We start from the raw sequence: 17,910 nt of genomic DNA, 5'->3' as shown, positions 1-17,910 counted from the left end.
TTAAAAAATCGCACACCAGGAATCCGACTTCTTAAAGAGGAAAAAGACAAGTCTCTGAGAAAAGGGACAGCCCTGCGGTTCGATTCTAACGTGGATAACGTCGCCGAACCCCTGGCTGGTAATCAAGTTCTCAGTTTATCCAGACGCGCTACTCAAATGATTAATCCGAACACCAAAGACCTGAAAGGATCGGCGGGGCAGGACTTCCTGAACTGTTCTAACCACTTTTTCAGCAACAGTCTCCCGCCCGGTGTGGGGCCTGACCGCCCCGCGGGGACCACGCACCTGGTCTCGCGCCCCTGCGCGGCGGTACCTCCGGCGCCCGGCAAAGCCGAGCACCTGGGAATCAGTCGCGCACCGAGAAAGCCCCGCGGGGAGATGGCTCTGGGGAAACGGCTCCTCCGGCGGCCTCGCCCACTGCAATGCAATCTGGGTGGTTTTTCCAGGTCCCTCCCTGCCTCGTTCCGCGCCCAGCCCCTGCCCCCGCGGCGCCTGCGGGCCCGGGAGGGTGGCTGGGAGACACGAGGACTAGGCGGGGCTGCAACTGCGAGCTAGCTGAGGGGCGGCGGGGGGCTCTTTCCGGCCCCCGCACCCTGAAGTCCAGGAGCCGAAAGCACGCGACGCTGGAACTCCAGCTGCGGACGAGGAAGGGTGGTATCCAGCACCCTCGTGGGCCCTTGCAAAGCTTCCTGGCCCTGGTAGAGCCCGGCCTTCTCCCGCTCTCTGGGGACGCGAGCTGCGCTACCTGTGCCGCGACCGTCGTCGCCAGCACCCTCTCCAGCCAGGAAGCGCGGCGCCGTCGGCCTCAGACTCCTAAAACCCTTCCGCCACCTCCCCACGCAGTCCGCGCTTCCTCCGCGTCAGGAAAGCCGCATCTCCAGCTTCCCCTGACATGCGTCCTGAAAGGTTCTCAGATTTGCACCTGGAGTGGGTTACTGGCGTGATAGGTGTCTGGTTGCCCGTTTTCACCTCAGGAATAAAGGGCTGGACACCTGGAGCCGAATTAGTAATACTTCAGACGGAATTGTGTTCCCAAGAAGAGATCACTTTCAAATATAAAAGCCGAAGAAACTTCATCTCTAGCGCTTTTCTCTCGAAAATGTCAACAGGACCCACCACACTGCCGTCCGACTTGGTGGCAGGGCGATGGGGGCGGTGGGTGGGTGGCAGAGGTGGGCGCTCAGGCCCCTGGGCAGATCTAACTGCGCTAGGTAGGGAGACCGCTCGGGAACTTGGCCAAATCGACACAGAAGTACAAAGAAGAAGGTATGAGGTAGAGGGCGGGAGATCAGAGCGGGGACCTGTGGAAAAATCTGGCTTTGGCCTGATTTAGGAAAACATTAGGTACTGTAGATACATTTCACTTAGGGCCCAGGGCAAATCAAAGGAAGTGGGCCCCTGCCCCGGAGGAGGCTCCAGTCTCGAGCTAGAAGCCAGGACCAAACAAGGAGTAGCAATTAAGGGAGTAGTTGAGAGAAAAGGGCGTGGGTTCCATTGTGCCTGAACTTCCTCACGGGCGACCCCCTGCTGCTTTGCGCGCCGCAGCTGAGTCCTTGGGCGTCCCTTGGTGTCTGGGCGTCCAGTCCCGCGAGTTCCGCTCAGCCGCGCGCGGGGGGTTTCACTTCCCAAGGTGGACAGTACCTCGGGGTTTGGAGGAGCGGGCGCCCGGAGAGGGGGAGGGCCCCAAGGGTTTCGCCTGCTGTTTGCACTTCAAGGTGTGTTGGGCTCGGGAGAGGCTTTTCCGGTGCTTGGCAAATGCTCCCGCCACCTCCCGGCTGCCGTTGGCCGGTCCCTCCCTCCGTGGTTCGCCCTCTCGGGGCGCCGCGCCCTGGGTAGCTCCGCACCCGAGCCACACCTCTGGCCTCCTTTCGCCTCTCCGCGCCAGGCCTTTTCTCTTGACCCTTTAGGACCTCCGGCTTCGCTCCCCACAGCCGGCATTTCCCCAAGACCCCCACAGTGCGGCTACTTCCAAATGGGTAACCCGTCCCTGCGCGCCCTTTACCCCTCACCCTTTTCCCGTGCGGCCTCGGCTACCCTCTGGGTGGCAACCGCCTCTTCCCCGCCCCTCGCGTCTCCCCCTCCTCCCTTCTTGCCCTCCCCTCTCCAATCATCCAGCCATTGTCTCCCGCCCCCTCCTCCCCTTTCCCCCGGGCGGCCTCCTCCCCCACCGCTGCCACGTCGTGGTTTGAAGGAGCCAATGGGCAGGCGCCGCCAGGTGTCTCCTACCTGCACCACGTGGGGGAGGGGGAAGGGGCGGGCAGGTAGAGCCACATCCCAAAACAGAAAAGCTTTCAGCCATTGCGCGCGCCTCCCGCGGGTGCAGCCCTGCTCCAGGCTTTTTGCATAGACGCACGGGCAATTGAATACAAAAAGGGCAGGCCTCCTCCGCCCTCCTTCTCACCCCCCTTCCTGCCCTGGGTGTGGAGCTCGGGCCAGGTGTGGGCTTGGGTGGTTGGTTACCGCCTTTTGCACCAGCGGCGGCGAGGAGGGGGGGGGGTGGTCGCTCTTTCTTTTTCTCTTAGAAGAGGTTTTAGCACAGGTTTCCTCGTTCTCACTTCCACCTCACCTCACCGCCTCCCGACCCCCCTTCTCCCCCTCCCCACCTATCGTCATGACGGCGTCTCCGGATTACTTGGTGGTGCTTTTTGGAATCACTGCTGGGGCCACCGGGGCCAAGCTGGGCTCGGATGAGAAGGAGCTGATCCTGCTGTTATGGAAAGTCGTGGATCTGGCCAACAAGAAGGTATTTATCCACGTTTCTGTCCAAATGATAGGAGTGGGGCAAGAGCTTGTAAAAGTTTGGGGAGTCGGTAAACAAGTGTTCTTGCTTGCCCACTTGGGAGGCTGGACCCGGGGCCTAGAGAATCCAGAATAAAACCAAACCTCTTGGCCAACCGCCTTGGAACCGTTTCAGTCCTCCAAAATCTGGCCCAGGTGGGGAGGCCGGGGGCCGCCAAGCCATGCTCTCTACCGGACGGGGGACGCCCCGGGAAGGCGGGGTGGGATCCCTGGGGGCCCAAGTGCTCACTTCCAGGGCCTTTCGGACCTGATCCGGGTGGGGGTGGGGCTGGGGGCTGGGCTGCGACGACCTCTCGGCCACTGGAGCCGCTGGCGACAAGTGAGCTTTGATTCTGAGGCCAGACCCGTCGAGAGGTGTGGGCCGCCCCAGAAGGGGAGCAAGGAAGGAGAGCGAAGGTAGAGGTTCCCAAACTGAGGAAGGGAAAACTGAACCCTAATTTTCTCCCCCGGAGGTGGGACAGTTGCACGAAGTACTAGTTAGACCGGATCAGTTGGAGCTGACGGAGGATTGTAAAGAAGAAACTAAGATCGACGCCGAGAGCCTGTCCTCGGCGCCGCAGCTGGACCAAGCCCTCCGACAGGTGACAGCCCTGGGCCGCGCCGCCCACCCCATCTTAGCCACCCGGGCGTCCCTCCAAGCCAGCACAACTCTATCAGGTCCCACGCCCTCGCCGGGCGGTCCACGCGTGTCCCCGGAGCGAGGGGACAAGACCCGGGCTTGCAGCCCCTGGTGGACCTTCTGCGAGGAGGTCGCTGCTCCTTTTCGCCTCCCAGCCCCCGGGGTCTTTGGGCCAAAACTTGCTAGCTTTCGAATTGCTTCCTGAATTATTCCTGGGGCCAGAGAATCTGCCGAGTGATGAGCGGAGTTTGAATCCTAGCGCTCCAGCTCCAGACCCCAGACCCCAGACCCCAGACACGCCAGCCCTCTGCCGGGTTTGGGTCTGCAGCTCAGCCCTGGGACAGGGGGCGCTGTGGTGTAGACGAGCTGTGGCGTGCTGGAGGCGGCCCCAGCTAGGTGGGAACCTGAAGGTGCCTGCTTGGGTTTAGGCTCCTGAACTCCCAAAGGCCCGGTTCCGGTTCCGCTTCTTTAGTGGCCTTGGTCCTAGCGCCGGGAGGGTTTGCAGACCCGGACATGTGAGGCTGCTCCTTGGGTCACCGTGAAAGTAGTGGAATCCCCTTACTGGGATTGAGGTGACCTAAAAACCGGCTGCTCCAGGGTGCCGACGGGTACTGGATTGCGGATAGGGCGGGGCGCTAAACACCTGTGCACAGGTGAGTGTCCGGCGCTCTCACGGCTTCTGCCCTAGCACAGGAGTTGCGAATTATAGGGGAAAGTTATCATTTCTGTGGTGTGTTACAGGAAACGTATTACTAGATTTTCCAGAGGTCTATATACACATTACCCACATTCGTATCAGAAACTGACATCTTTCTTAAGTCTAGAACATCCTAACATAAAAAATAGCACCAGAGAATGATGTAATCAGAAGGCAACTTGCTGATGAAATGAGACCTCTGACTTAAAAGTCTCGAATGGATTTATCACAGAAATAGAAGGCGGTGGGTGTTGAACGGGAGGAAGAATGCATTTACTAAATTCTCCTGTACGTAAACTGAGGATTGACTGGAAAGCTACCTATATAAAGGAAGCTACACAGTTTGTAGGAACGGAGTCTTTCTAATGTTGCCCCCAGCAGCGGTGTTCTTCACAGCAGTTAGCGCGGTTTTCTCAGGTTATAACCAAGTGGGGCCACTTTTCAGAGTTTGTAAATCCTGCATCCATTGCATCCCTGGGTGTGTTTTGTTCTTTTCAGTTTAACCAGTCAGTGAGCAATGAGCTGAATATTGGGGTAGGAACCTCCTTCTGTCTCTGTACTGATGGGCAGCTTCATGTCAGGCAAATCCTGCATCCTGAGGCTTCCAAGAAGGTAAGAGTGCTGGCTTCTCGAAAAAACGATTGGACCTTACGGGTGACTGGAGGCTTAAAAAATGGTTTATCCAAGTTTCTCCATTTTAAAAATATGCATATGAGGAGTTAGTATTTTATGGGTACAGAATTTCAGTTTGAGAAGATGACAAAGGGATGGTGGGGATTGTTGCACAACAGTGTGGATGTACTTAATGCCACTGAATTGTACACTTACAAATGGTTAAAATGGTAAATATTGTGTTGTGTATATTTTACCACAATAAAAAGGTCACAACACTTTCATAGAGATGTTTGAGATTACAGTAATTTTATAGATACACTTTGGTGACTTAATAAAAGTTTCCTTTTTGTTTATGTCAAGTTTTTGAGATGCTTGACATTCTCTCTTTTCCAAAGCATATTAGCTGAATTTTTGACATTTAAAATAACTACAAGTAGGTAGAACTGCATTTTAATACATTGTAATATTCCCGTCTGTGTGCCTTATCCTAGAAAGGAAAGAGCAAAGAAAAATCCAATTAAAACTTTTAAATTGCAATTCTAATGATTTCATTAAAAAGTTTTGTACTCTGACTTAACCATATAACTAGTGAGATGTTAATTATAGCATGCTGTACTTTGTGTGACTTAAAGTAAATGTTCAAAACTGATTGAATTTTGTATCAAAACAATAGGGTCACCCCCATCTTTTACCTTTACTTATCTTTCTGGTATGGAAAAGAGTATGAAACAAGAAAAATACTATCTTACTGTAGATGTGATTTCTCTCTCTGGGAAGAATACTGAGGGGCTGAGAAAAAATGGTGAGCGCAGACAGCAGACCCAGTGTAATCAATCATTGCTAATATAGTTGATCTTATCAACTTAATTAATTAGAGCTGTAACTTTTTATTGTGGTAGGCAGATACTGAACTTGAAAAGGTGGAAGTAAATATTTTTAAGGAAACTTTTTGAGGTAAGTCTTGCAATGAAAAGTTTAGACTGGCGTTTGATGTCATAAGTGAGCAGTCAGTGCAGATTTTCTTTCTTTTTACTCCAATAAGGAAAAGGGAAGAAATGAACTAAATGTATAATGACAATTTTAAAAGTCTGAAGGAGAAACTCAAGTTCCTTTATCTGGAGGCTTGAAGAAAACACTCCTTTTTACATAAACCTTAGTAATTATTTGATTAAAAGGGGGGAGTATATTTTATTAATTAAATGCTAGACAAATTGCTATACCCTTAATCCAGAAATAGATATATATGAGAATTTTTTTTCCCCTCAAACTCATATAAGGGCTAAAACTTAATCCTTCCCTACTGGGCTGGAGGAAAACAGCTGTTTTTGTTATTTTAGGTACACTGCTTTGGATGTGGGAAAACGTCCAGAGAAAAACTGAGACATTTTCCTGAGCCACTTCTATTAGGATTTTGATAAAGAAAACTAAAACAATTAATTTAGTATCATTATGAAAATAATTCTATTCATTACAGAAAAATAAGGAAATGGTAAAACATAAAAGAAAATAATCCTTCCAGTCAGAAAACATTAAAGTGGTTTTTTGAATGTGAACATAGTTGAATGTATTCTTTCAGAGTTGTAGAAAAGCCTTACTTTTACAAGGAGCATTCATACTACACAAACATTTTAGCCTACTTTAAATTTAATATAACATTTGTATCCTTCGTAAGCAGTAAATAAAATGTTCAGTATTTTAAATGGATATACCTATTAAAACCAAACATTGTTGGACATTTGAGTTACTGTCATTATAAACAGCTTTTACATAAGCATTTTTGTAGGTAATCTTGAAGATTCACAGTTCTTTTGGTGACTGTTTTGGAAAATGTCACCATGATGTAGTGATACCTATTTCAAATATAGCGTGAGCAGGTCACATCTAATAGAATCCAATAAAGGAAATTTATATAGAGACATTATTACTTAAATATTATGGGTCACAAACATTAAAAAGTATTTATTTCCTTGACTTTATAATGTACAAATTCCCCATAAGTGAATACAAATTATCTTGAAATTTAAAAAAAAAATCTAAATTCAGTGTAACAAAATTAAATTTTGAAAATTATTCAATGAGGATTTTTTTTTCAGGAAAAAAAAAAATAACACAATAGTATAATATTTGCTCTGACAGTTGAGCTTTGTTTAATTACCACAAGAGTGATGCTAATAGCTAAGAACAACTGGTAGCAGCTTCTCCTTTGCCATTGAGATTTGTGATATATATATTTTTTTAAGTGTAATTTGAGTTCTCAGGTTTAGCCAAAATAATAATGGTCAGGAAAACTAATGTGGGACTATAATTTGGCACAAAAATAATCCTCTTCAGGTAATCAGGAATTTACTGTCTTAATCTAATTTTAATACACAGAATATGTATTATTAGAACCCAGTATTTTAAACTACTAGGTTTTAATAGAAAACTAAATTTTGATAAACACATAGAATCCTATGTCTAGATATGTATTGTAAACATACGCATCTGTATGAAAACTGAGAGGCTAAATACAGGGTGAAAATACAGATGGTCTAAAATAATTATGGCTAGACAAAGTACATAATGTTATCAAACAGAAAATATAATAGCCCAAATGTTTTATAGCTTCAGAACTGTTTTGAATGGAATACATAATGGAGCACAAACGTATAATCTAGTGCCTTAAAATAAGATGAATTTTTCTTCCATGAGACTTTTATGTAGGATGTAATACTGTAACAGAAAATGAAGACACTCTAATGTTTAACTTAAAAATATTTTTTTAAATTGTGGTAAAATATACTTACATTCAATTCTTAGGTTCCCAATCATTAGGGAATCACTGAACTAAATTTATCTAGTTAACAGTGTCTACCTTGTCCCTCCTCAGAATGTATTATTGCCTGAATGCTTCTATTCCTTTTTTGATCTTCGGAAAGAGTTTAAGAAGTGTTGCCCTGGTTCACCTGATATTGATAAACTGGATGTTGCAGCAATGACAGAGTGTATCCTTTAAGTGATGACCCAGGAATCATTTGAAAAGACAGCTCCAGAAAACAATGGCAATTCAAGAAACTTTAAAACATTTTTAACTTTGACAGTGCATGAAAATTGACTTGTCCAAAATTTGTCTACTGTGCTAGGAAAAATGGTGCAATTACTGGCGTCTTTCAAAGTAGTTATAATTTACTGAATTTGAATAGTGATTTAGATGGATTTAGACATGGATTTTTGTTAGGTGAACACATCTAAAATAGAATTCAATTTTGGATTATGGGAGTGGTTTTGTTTTGTTTTTTCAGTTGATGAATTGATAAATGATAAAATTGATAAAAGAATGTGGTGAAGACCACATTCTTTGCCAATTCTAAGGCCACTTGTTCTTGATTATCTTGGTTTTAGGGTTTATTTCATCTTCTTTTGAATGGATAAACATTTTTTAAAGTTTGGATGTATACTCTTGACAAACAGCTGTTCATTGGCACCCCTTTTAACCTTCTCTGGGTTTGTCAAATACATGTAGATTGTGGTAATTATTACAAGCCATCTTTTGAGATGATAAGATGAAGCTGAGATTGTACCCCAAATTCTTTCATAACCAAGAAAATATATCTGATGCATTATGTATTGTAAAAGTAAATTTTATAATCACAAATCTTGTCATGAATGACCCATCATCTTTCATCCAGTAAGTCTTTAAAGTGCTAACTAATAAGAGTCATGTGCTAACATATCAGATGTAACACTGAGTAACAGAAGTGTTGGAGACTCGCCCAAAGCCACTATGAGAATCATCATGAAGTCAGATTCAAGTTATTTTCATGAACGTGGGGGTATAGATGTTTATTCTAAAAATTTCTCATCCATTTTCAGGTGCTAAAGCTTGATTTTTGTTTTATTTCAAAATTTCTTGATGTGAAAGGTTGTTTGGATATTTTTCCTAACCATTTGTAAACAGATCAGACCCATTTTATTTGCCTTCTTGGAAGTAGGTAGCTAGAATTTTGGTGTAGCTGATTTAGCTACTAGTTAATTACTGGTTTAGCTCCCAGCAGTGCCGGGAGAAGGGTAGAATAAGCGCATTTGAGTGAATTCTTACAAGTTTCATTAGAAGGTTGGGACAGTAGAAAAACTTGCTATGTGTTTTGTTGGTTTAAATGCTGTATGAATTAGCTCAGGCTGCCATAACAAATACCATAGACTGGGTGGTTTATTAGCAACAGATATTTATTTTCTCACAGTTCTGGAGTATGGGAAGTCCAAGATCAGGGTGGCAGCAGGTTGACTTCTGGTGAGGGCTCTTTCTGGCTTTCAGATAGCTGCCTCTTCCCTGTGTCTCAAATGGCGGGTAGGGGGAGAGGCATGGCCAGGAGTGTTGGGAGAGGTATCTTTCTTTTCCTGTCTTTATAAGGCCACAGGCCTAACAGATTAGGGCTTCTTCCTTATGGCCTCATTTAACTTTAATTGCCTCCTAAATACTCTATCCCCAGATACAGTCACATTGGGGGTTGGGGCTTAAACACATGAATTTTGGGGAGGGACAACAATCCCATCTATAGCAAATGCTAAACCATTTAATGTGCTGGTACAAAATAGAGAATGAAAAATTCTGGCAAAGTGTTAGTAGATATTGAAGGGAAAGTGTAATAAGTTAATTTAGAAAAAGACAACTTGAGTAGGAAAGACAGTATATTAAGAACCGTTTATCCCTGACTGCTCTGTTTTCTCTTTTAGCAAAGAAACTCTTTCCCTAGTAATTGTAGGTCAGAGATTAGTAAAAATTTCCATAGCTACAAATAAGAGTTCTTATATTTAGGTATTTTGGTTTTCTCAATGTGTTCACAGTTCAGAGAGCTTGTTAAAAGGTTACCTATTTTTTTTCTCCTTGGTTTCTTCTTAAGAGCTTCACGTATATACGATTTGGGGTTATTAGTAAACATCTTCAGTATGGTAACCTGGGCTTTTTACTTGCTCTATGCTGTCTTACCTGCACAATATATACGTACTTTTTAAAAGTACTATATACCTTTATATAGTTTTTGCATTGTCTGCCCTTAAAGGTGACCTAAGGTGAATGGGTAAGCTATGCTGATTATTTTTTCTGTCATTCCTTTTTATCTTAGCTCTGTAACTGTTTGTTGGCAGTTTTATTTTTCAGGTACCATGGAGAGGAAAATCAGAAATATTTGACTACAGTAAACAGGTGAATTGTGAATAAAGCTAAGCTGGCCTTCATTTCAGCCATATAACACCTGACATTTGAGGAAGGATCTCATGACCATTAAGTAATGCATTCATTGAAAAATTAGGGAATTTTTCTGTTTATTTTAAAACAGCCTAATTTTAGCCTAGTTTCTTTGGACTTACATTGGAAGTCTTAGCTTTTTTAGTCTTATTGCCTATCAAAAAGTGGATTTTTGGTTTTTGTTTTGTTTTTGGCCGCACCGCATGGAATGTGGGGATCTTAGTTCCCCGACCAGGGAAGGATCCCATGGCCCCTGCAGTGCAAGAGTGGAGTCCTAACCACTAGACTGCCAGGGAATTCCCCCCAAAGTGGATCTTAATCTTAAATGTTTTTATTAGTGTTTTATTTGCATACTTCTTTCCCATTTAACAGGTAAGAAATGTTGTTAAGCCTTTCTATCTGTGGTTTTTGTTTTATGTTGCTGCTGTGATCAGTTACTTTATGACTCTTAGTCAGAGGATTCATTATTTCCCTGACTAGGCCATCAAACTAGTTCCTCAGGTCAAAGACAATCATACCAGACTTGACTGTGCAGAGGATTTCTACAACGTCTGAACTAAAGAGCTGTCCAATTCTCTCAGACCACTAAACATTTTCCTTTCTAATATGGAAATGGCACTGGATTTGGAAACATAAAGGTACTCATTACGCATCCTTGATGGTTTTGCCAAGTAGCTGGAGAGTCATTTGCTCCAGAGGGATTACCTGTTCCACCAGGTAACCAGCGAGGGAGGGAGAGAGGCTCTTGCCAACCCTCAGAAAGGAACAAGTAAGAATTTGCAGCTTTGCTTCCTTGGGAAAGTTACTGGCCTTCTCCAAGCCTCACTTTCATCTCAGGTAGTCCCCAGTGAAAGCTTTGTGAACCGTGGGTGCTATGTAAATGAAGTAGTATGACCACTTTGATAAAAGAAAAGGTTTAGGCATTTCTTGAATGCAGTCTTCGTTCTTATTTTAGCACATATGTTCCTCTTTTGTCCTTGTGTTGGTTCTAAAACCATTTGTGGTGTTAGAGTTGATCCTCTCTGAGTTATTCCAGCTGCAGTATTGTTACCTGCTTTGAGTTATGCAGTCCTAGCTGGAAAGAAGACCTCATTTAGCAGGTGAACTGTGGGTGGCATTTTGTAAGCTTTTTACTTAATCATGTGAGGTGGTGAGGGTGTGATGATAGGAATTGGGGCCCATGTGATTTTTTTTTTAAAGGAAGAAATTTATCATAGGTCCCTTGGGGAAATTAATGCTAGTTGTCCCCTGCTGAAAGTACATTTTGATTATGAGGCTATTTGTATAATGACTTATCTGTTGTTTAAAAAAAAAAAAAAACCTATTTCCCCCAACGGTATTGGATGGAATTACTTCCTCCTGGTTTCTTAACCTATTTTTTGTTAGCTTTGTAACTCATGAGCTGATTTATTCTCCTTGATCAAGACCTCTGCCGTTGTGTTTATTTCATTTTGCCAAGCCTTTACTAAGAACTCATTTTAAATGAAGTATGGCCTTGTCCAGAGAGCAGGTGAAAGAAGAGAACTGTCTATCAACTGGGTGCTCACTATTTATCCCATCAGTAGCCTCCCGAGAGCCCAGTGGAGGAGGTATTGTCCCCTTTTCATAGCTAGGGAAACTGAGGCTTAGAGATTTTATCTTAAGTTAGAAGTGTCAGCATTTGAACCTGAGTCTGACTGCAAACAGTCTGCTTGTTAACTAGGGGATAATATTCTAGAATTCATAAAGATTATCTGAGGGTGGGTTTGGCTGTTTAAATAGATTATCTCCCTTATAAGTTTATAGTCTGTTTCCTGAGACTAAACTATTCAGGAGAAAAGGGAAGTTAATTTTGTAAAATTTCAATCTAGTTGTAGGGTATTGCATCCATATGTGCTGTTTGATATTATAAGCATATGCCGTTTCGCTAGTGCAGCTTTCCATTAACAGGGCAAAAAAAAAAATCACTAAACCACTCTTGTCTACCCATCCAAGTGTTAGTAGGGGTGTGTGTGTCTTTCCCTGTGTTTGTGTTTCACCACTTCTTGTTGGGGGTATACGATATGTGTTTCTGTGGGCGTGCTACTGACACAGTGACGAGGGCAAGTTTTTCCCGTATATTAAAGATGGAGATAATAGCCTTACTAGCAGAGTGGTTAAGAACACGAGCTCTGGAGTCAGATTTACTGGGGATGAATTTACTGTACCTCTCAGCCCCAGTTTTCCCATCTTAAAATGGGCATAACTACTGCAAGGAATAATGAGCTAGTACATGAAACCACTCAGCCACTGCCTGCCCTACTGTGTGCTCTCCAGTGTCGACTGGGTTGTAGCATGTCTCCAAAGAAGAAAGCCATCTGCCAAAGACTGAAAGGACTTCCTTATTAATTTAAGACCTTATCTAAACTATCTTACGCCTAAAGAATTTTTTCCTAATCTTTCGTGAGACTGGTTATAGATCTTTTAAAACATCAGCTACATGTTAGTACAGGTAAGCTTCAGGGTTTAGCTTCTCCATATGTAAAAATAGTGTGTGCGAGTGTGGTTCATTCTGCACTTACGTGCTTATTTGTTATGACTAGTTGAACTGGGCCTTTGCAGTCGCAAAACCTTCATTGCTCTTAGAAAGTGGACGCAGATGCTGAATCCTCCTTGGCACCTTTCTGCGTATGAAAGGGATTTTAAGTATCACCAAGTGTACAGTTAAGTTGGGTTAGTAGTTGACCTTGTTGGCTAGAGGGGGGAAGAAATGATCTTTGGCACCACATCGGTATGATGTGAGCTAAACTGGCGAATACTCTGGTATGTGGTCTGTAATACGTTAGGTGACTAGAGATACTGTATATCCTTGGCCAGCACTCAGAGTTGTTATGTTAATTTTGTGTGGTTTATTTTGATTATAAAATAATTTACTTTTAAAATGTGAGTTTCGGAATTCCAGGATAGTTTTTTTGTTTTAGAAGGCTTTGGAAGACATTATCATGGAGTCTCCCTTTCCTAATTTATTTATGCCATATAAATGTCTTTTTCTAAAGCAGAAATTTTTATCTTTTTTTTTTTTTTGCATTAGTTCCTACTTCTACCTTATTTCTTCGAAGGTATAATTGACTTGTCAGTTTTGCGCTTTGTTAACAATAATACCTCCTGAAGTAATATTTGGTAGGATGGATCTCGCTTTTTTTGTTTGTTTTTCCCCCTCTTGGAAAGAGTAAGCTTCTGAGGAATAGAGTTAAAACTATGGTTTTAGATTCCCCAGCATTTATTACTGGTATAAAGAAAGTTTTTGTTGCTTTGGCTCTTAGTTACATTCTTTTACACTGGCATTCTTTTTTCTTTTTTTTTTTTTTTTAATATTTATTTATTTATTTATTTTTGGCTGCGTTAGGTCTTCGTTGCTCCATGCGGGCTTTCTCTAGCCATGGCGAGCGGGGGCTACTCTTCGTTGCTGTGCGTGGGCTTCTCATTGCCGTGGCTTCTCTTGTTGCAGAGCACAGGCTCTAGGCATGCGGGCTTCAGGAGTTGTGGTTGTGGCTCATGGGCTTTAGAGCGCAGGCTCAGCAGTTGTGGCACACGGGCTTCGTTGCTCCGCGGCATGTGGACTCCTCCCGCACCAGGGATTGAACCCGCGTACCCTGCATTGGCAGGCGGACTCCCAACCACTGCACCACCGGGGAAGTTCCTACACTGGCATTCTTGATTTGCTTCTTTCAAAGCTCATTTTAAAATATAGCAGGTTATTTATAGAACCTGTTTTTTATTTATTTATTTATTTATTTGGCCATGCGGCAGGTTTGAGGGATCTTAGTTCCCCTACTAGGGGTCAAACCCTTCCCCCTGCAGTGGAAGCATGGAGTCCTAACCACTGGACCGCTGCAAAAGTCCCTAGAACCTGTTTTTTAAATTATACAACTCCTATAAGGGTAATTTATCACTTTCTGTTTTTTCCTTCATATAATTGTAGGAAATTCAGTTCTTAGTTGGAGCACGATTTCAACTTTTCTCATGACATTTTATGCTTGCTATTCCTTTGTTCCTTTAGCATAGGAATTTTAATGAAAAATGTCTGGCAATATGGGCAGTTGTGTTACTCTTATAAAAGAGTAAACAGAGTAGAACGGGAAGAAACAAACGTGTTGTCTGGGGGGGCGGGGCGGTGTTTAATGGCAATGAAAAATGGCTTTGAGTTGGAATTTTGAATTGGGATGCAATTTTAACATAGCTTAAACTTAATTGCTCCACAGTGTATTTTTATATGTGTGCTTCATTTATTTATTCATTCATTCATTTATTTATTTACTTTTGCGGTACGCAGACCTCTCACTGTTGTGGCCTCTCCCGTTGCGGAGCAACAGGCTCCAGACGTGCAGGGTCAGCGACCATGGCTCACGGGCGCAGCCGCTCTGCGGCACGTGGGATCTTCCCAGACCAGGGCACGAACCCATGTCCCCTGCATCGGCAGGCGGACTCTCAACCACTGCGCCACCAGGGAAGCCCTATTTTTATTTATTTTAAAATTTTTATTTATTTTGGCTGCGTTGGGTCTTAGTTGTGGCACGTGGGATCTTCTCTAGTTGCGGTGTACAGGCTTCTCTCTAGGTACGGTGTGTGGGCTCCAGAGTGTGCGGGCTCAGTAGTTGTGGCACACGGGCTCCCTAGTTGTGGCTTGAGGGCTCAGTCGTTGCGGCGTGTGGGCTCAGTTGCCCTGTGGCTTGTGGGCTCAGTTGCCCTGTGCCCTGTTGCCCTGCGGCGTGTGGGCTCAGATGCCCTATGTGGGATCTTAGTCCCCCAACGAGGGATTGAACCTGCATCCTCTGCACTGGAAGGTGGATTCTTAACCACTGGACCACCAGGGAAGCCCCCTATGTGTGCTTCTTTTAGATAGAAACTAAGAACTTACTTTTAAAGAGAGGTTATTTACCTGGGAAAACTGAGTGTTCTGAAACCAAATGTGTCCATTTTCCGCAGTCAGAAAAGGTAACTTCTTTTGAATGGATAAGTTAATATTGATGGACTTTGTGGCACTGAGGAAACGTTCCTTCTGTTCAACTATAGGCGAAGTCTCAGGACTTGTCTAAGTTCTGTGTAAATGCAGCAATTTGCTCAGTTGTATCCTGACATGCTCATTTTGTTCCCACCATGTCTGGCTTTACTCTTCCTCGTTTCCTCATGGCGTTTCTCATTGCAAAGCTGGCTAAGCCTGTTGGTGCTGTTGTGGCTGCCTCAAGGGCAGAATGACTAAGTTGCGTGACAACCATAAATCAGGAGGCACAGACTCATCTTTCCTTCTCTCAAGATCAGACGTGCAGCAAGTAATTGAATATATAATTATAAATTGATAGGAGAAGGAATCGGTACTAAAAGTTTTTTCTCACTCCCGTTTATTTATTGTTCATGCTACATTCTGGTAAGAATTATGAAAAACTGAATGAACCTTCTGAAGACAGTGGTGTGAGTGGGTGGGTGGTTTGGGCATGCAGGAGGTTGGGTGACTTTTAAAAGTTGCTGGGAGCTTAGAGCTGCTGATCTTCCTGGTGTGTGATGACTTGAAGGGAAACATGTTGGGACGTGTTACGTGGGACCAAGTTAGCCAAATGTCTAGAACGTATTCTTAATTTAAAAAGTAGACTTCAGTAAAATCTTCAGCTGCAAATCTATTCTACAGAGACAGGATACTTTACGTTGTTGCTTTTTCACTTGGCTTTCATATCATACATTTAGAAAGCTTCTCACAAACTATTGCTCAAAACAAAACAAATTAAGCAAAACTTCTTCTCTTGGTGCAGGGAATTACAGACACATTGTCAAATCAGAGCTGGGAAACTTGAATGAGTTACAGAACTTCTCTCAATCCTAGTTTCATCTGTTTGGTTTTACTGTTATCTACCTGGCAGGGCTACTGCAAAAATAGGAGGAAATAGAGTGTTTGGCACAAAATGGTGTGTAGTAAATGCCGTCATTATGTCAGTAGAGTCTTAGAAGTAATAGGTGCTGTGGTAGATGGAAAGAGATCAGAGGAAAGCGGACCTGTGCTCAGGAAATGCATAATACAGTTGAAGAGAGTAATATTTTGTAGGAATAGTATCTAATCAACTCTTAACTTGATGGTTGTGACCTAGAGCAGTTAGGGAAGACTTTGGTGTTGAGTGGGAGTGATCCGTGGTCTAATTTGGTTAAGGGATTAAGAAGATAAGAGGGTTTTATAGGGGAGTTACCTGAGCAAAGGTGAGAAAGTTTATGCCTCTTGTCATTGATAGAGGAGAAAAAACTGGTTTGAATTGAATATAGTTTCCAGTTCCTTCAAAGCTTAATTTTTCCCCAAGATTCTGTTTTGGGATAGAAAGTTACGATGTGGCAAACGTTCCTGTGGCATTCTCTGTTTTCGGCAATTTTCATTCCTCTAGGTCAGAAGTGAGCAAACTTTTTCAGTAAAGGGCTAAAGCGTCAATGTTTTAGTTTTTTTGCAGGCCACGTACAGTCTCTGCTCATTCTTTCTTTACAATCTTTTAAAAAATGTAAAAGCCGTACTTTTCTCTGGGCTGCACAAAAATAGGGTGAGGATCAAGGGTTGACTCTTGCTGTGTTTTCATCCATGTTCCTTACGGTGTAGGGTGTGCGTGCTTGCGTGAGTGTGTGTGTGTGTGTGTGTGTGTGTGTGTGTGTTTGTCTCTGCTGATAGGGGTTTTGCCACAGCATCAGGTTGGTCCTTATGCAGTGTTTCCTTGGTCAGATTTCTTCAAAATTTCTATCTAGTAATGGTCTCCTACATGTAAAAGTTGTCTCTGAATCAATAGATGGCAAGGGGTTAAGTTGCCACTCTTGGGAGATGTTGGCTTATACCTGCGGTTCTCAACCTGGGCTGGGTTTTACCCACCTGGGGACATTTGACAATGTCTGGAGACATATTTTTTGTTTTGTTTTTGTTTGTTTGTTTGTTTTTTGCTGTATGCGGGCCTCTCACTGTTGTGGCCTCTCCCGTTGCGGAGCACAGGCTCCGGACGCGCAGGCTCAGCGGCCATGGCTCACGGGCCCAGCCGCTCCGCGGCATGTGGGATCTTCCCGGACCGGGGCACGAACCCGTGTCCCCTGCATCGGCAGGCGGACTCTGAACCACTGCACCACTAGGGAAGCCCTGGAGACATTTGTAATTGTTATTACTGGAGGTAGGTAGAGGTCAGCATGCTACTAAAAATCCTATAGTACACAGGACACTGCCCCACCCCCCCAACAAAAAATTATCTGCCCTATGTGCCACTAATGCTGAGGTTGGGAAACACTGGCTTATACAATGGCATTGGTCTCCATTCCTTTGATATGTTTCTCTTTACTTCATTGTACGCCCTTATAAGGCTGAAAGTGTTATTAGAATTGCAGGGTTCCAGACATTTGGTGGCAGAGTTTACATGATAAACTATAGCTAGTCACAGCTCTTCTTTCTTAGTTCTGTAAGGATCCATAAAGTCCCTCCCATCTCCCCAGAAAACTTGGGGCAGTTGTCTCCCTAAAGCATCTTCATCCTTTGGCTCCAGTTTTTCTGTCCTATCATTATGTTCTTTGAAAATGGCGCTGAATTAATAAATACTTCATAGTACAGCTTCCCAAGGAAAATCATTTTAATGACCCCAGTCAGTGGTCATTGCTCTGTTGCTTGAACATCTCTTGGGATTGATTTTCTAATCCCTCAGTGGGGAGCACATTTATTTCATCACTAGATGATTGATGTAAAGGGCGGGACTGCAGGGGGAAATGCAGAAATTATCCACCATTTGAGCTTGATGATTATCCTGTGAGCCTACAAATAGGCATCTGGTGAGTTCAGATTTTTTAGTCATAAATGTGACCCTCTTAAAGTGTGATTATCATAAGTTATGGAAGTTGATCACCTGAGGGTTCTAGGAAGAGCGGGGAGAGCATCACGTATTAAATGCCTGCGTTGTGTCCTGGGCTTGTTTTATCTCATTTCATCTTCACAAGAGCCCA

At 43.9% G+C, this 17,910-nt stretch overlaps 1 protein-coding gene across 3 annotated transcripts in view; it reads left to right on the top strand.

The window, feature by feature from the left end:
• Nucleotides 1-2,296: 2,296 nt before the first annotated feature.
• Nucleotides 2,297-17,910, top strand: part of ESRP1 (epithelial splicing regulatory protein 1) — a 58,535-nt gene continuing 42,921 nt past the window's right edge. For all 3 annotated transcript variants that reach the window (XR_013824507.1, XM_079901447.1, XM_079901446.1), the window contains exons 1-4: nt 2,297-2,743; nt 3,252-3,380; nt 4,614-4,727; nt 7,600-7,714. Coding sequence is in view for 2 of the 3 variants with exons in the window: in XM_079901447.1 (XP_079757573.1) it covers nt 2,612-2,743; nt 3,252-3,380; nt 4,614-4,727; nt 7,600-7,714 (490 nt within the window). In the remaining variant the exon portion in view is untranslated. The remainder of the gene's footprint in view (nt 2,744-3,251; nt 3,381-4,613; nt 4,728-7,599; nt 7,715-17,910) is intronic.

Source organism: Stenella coeruleoalba, assembly GCF_951394435.1.
Source record: "Stenella coeruleoalba genome assembly, chromosome: 17".
In the NCBI taxonomy this organism is placed as follows: Eukaryota; Metazoa; Chordata; class Mammalia; order Artiodactyla; family Delphinidae; genus Stenella; species Stenella coeruleoalba.
This window is presented reverse-complemented; position numbering and strand designations above follow the sequence as displayed.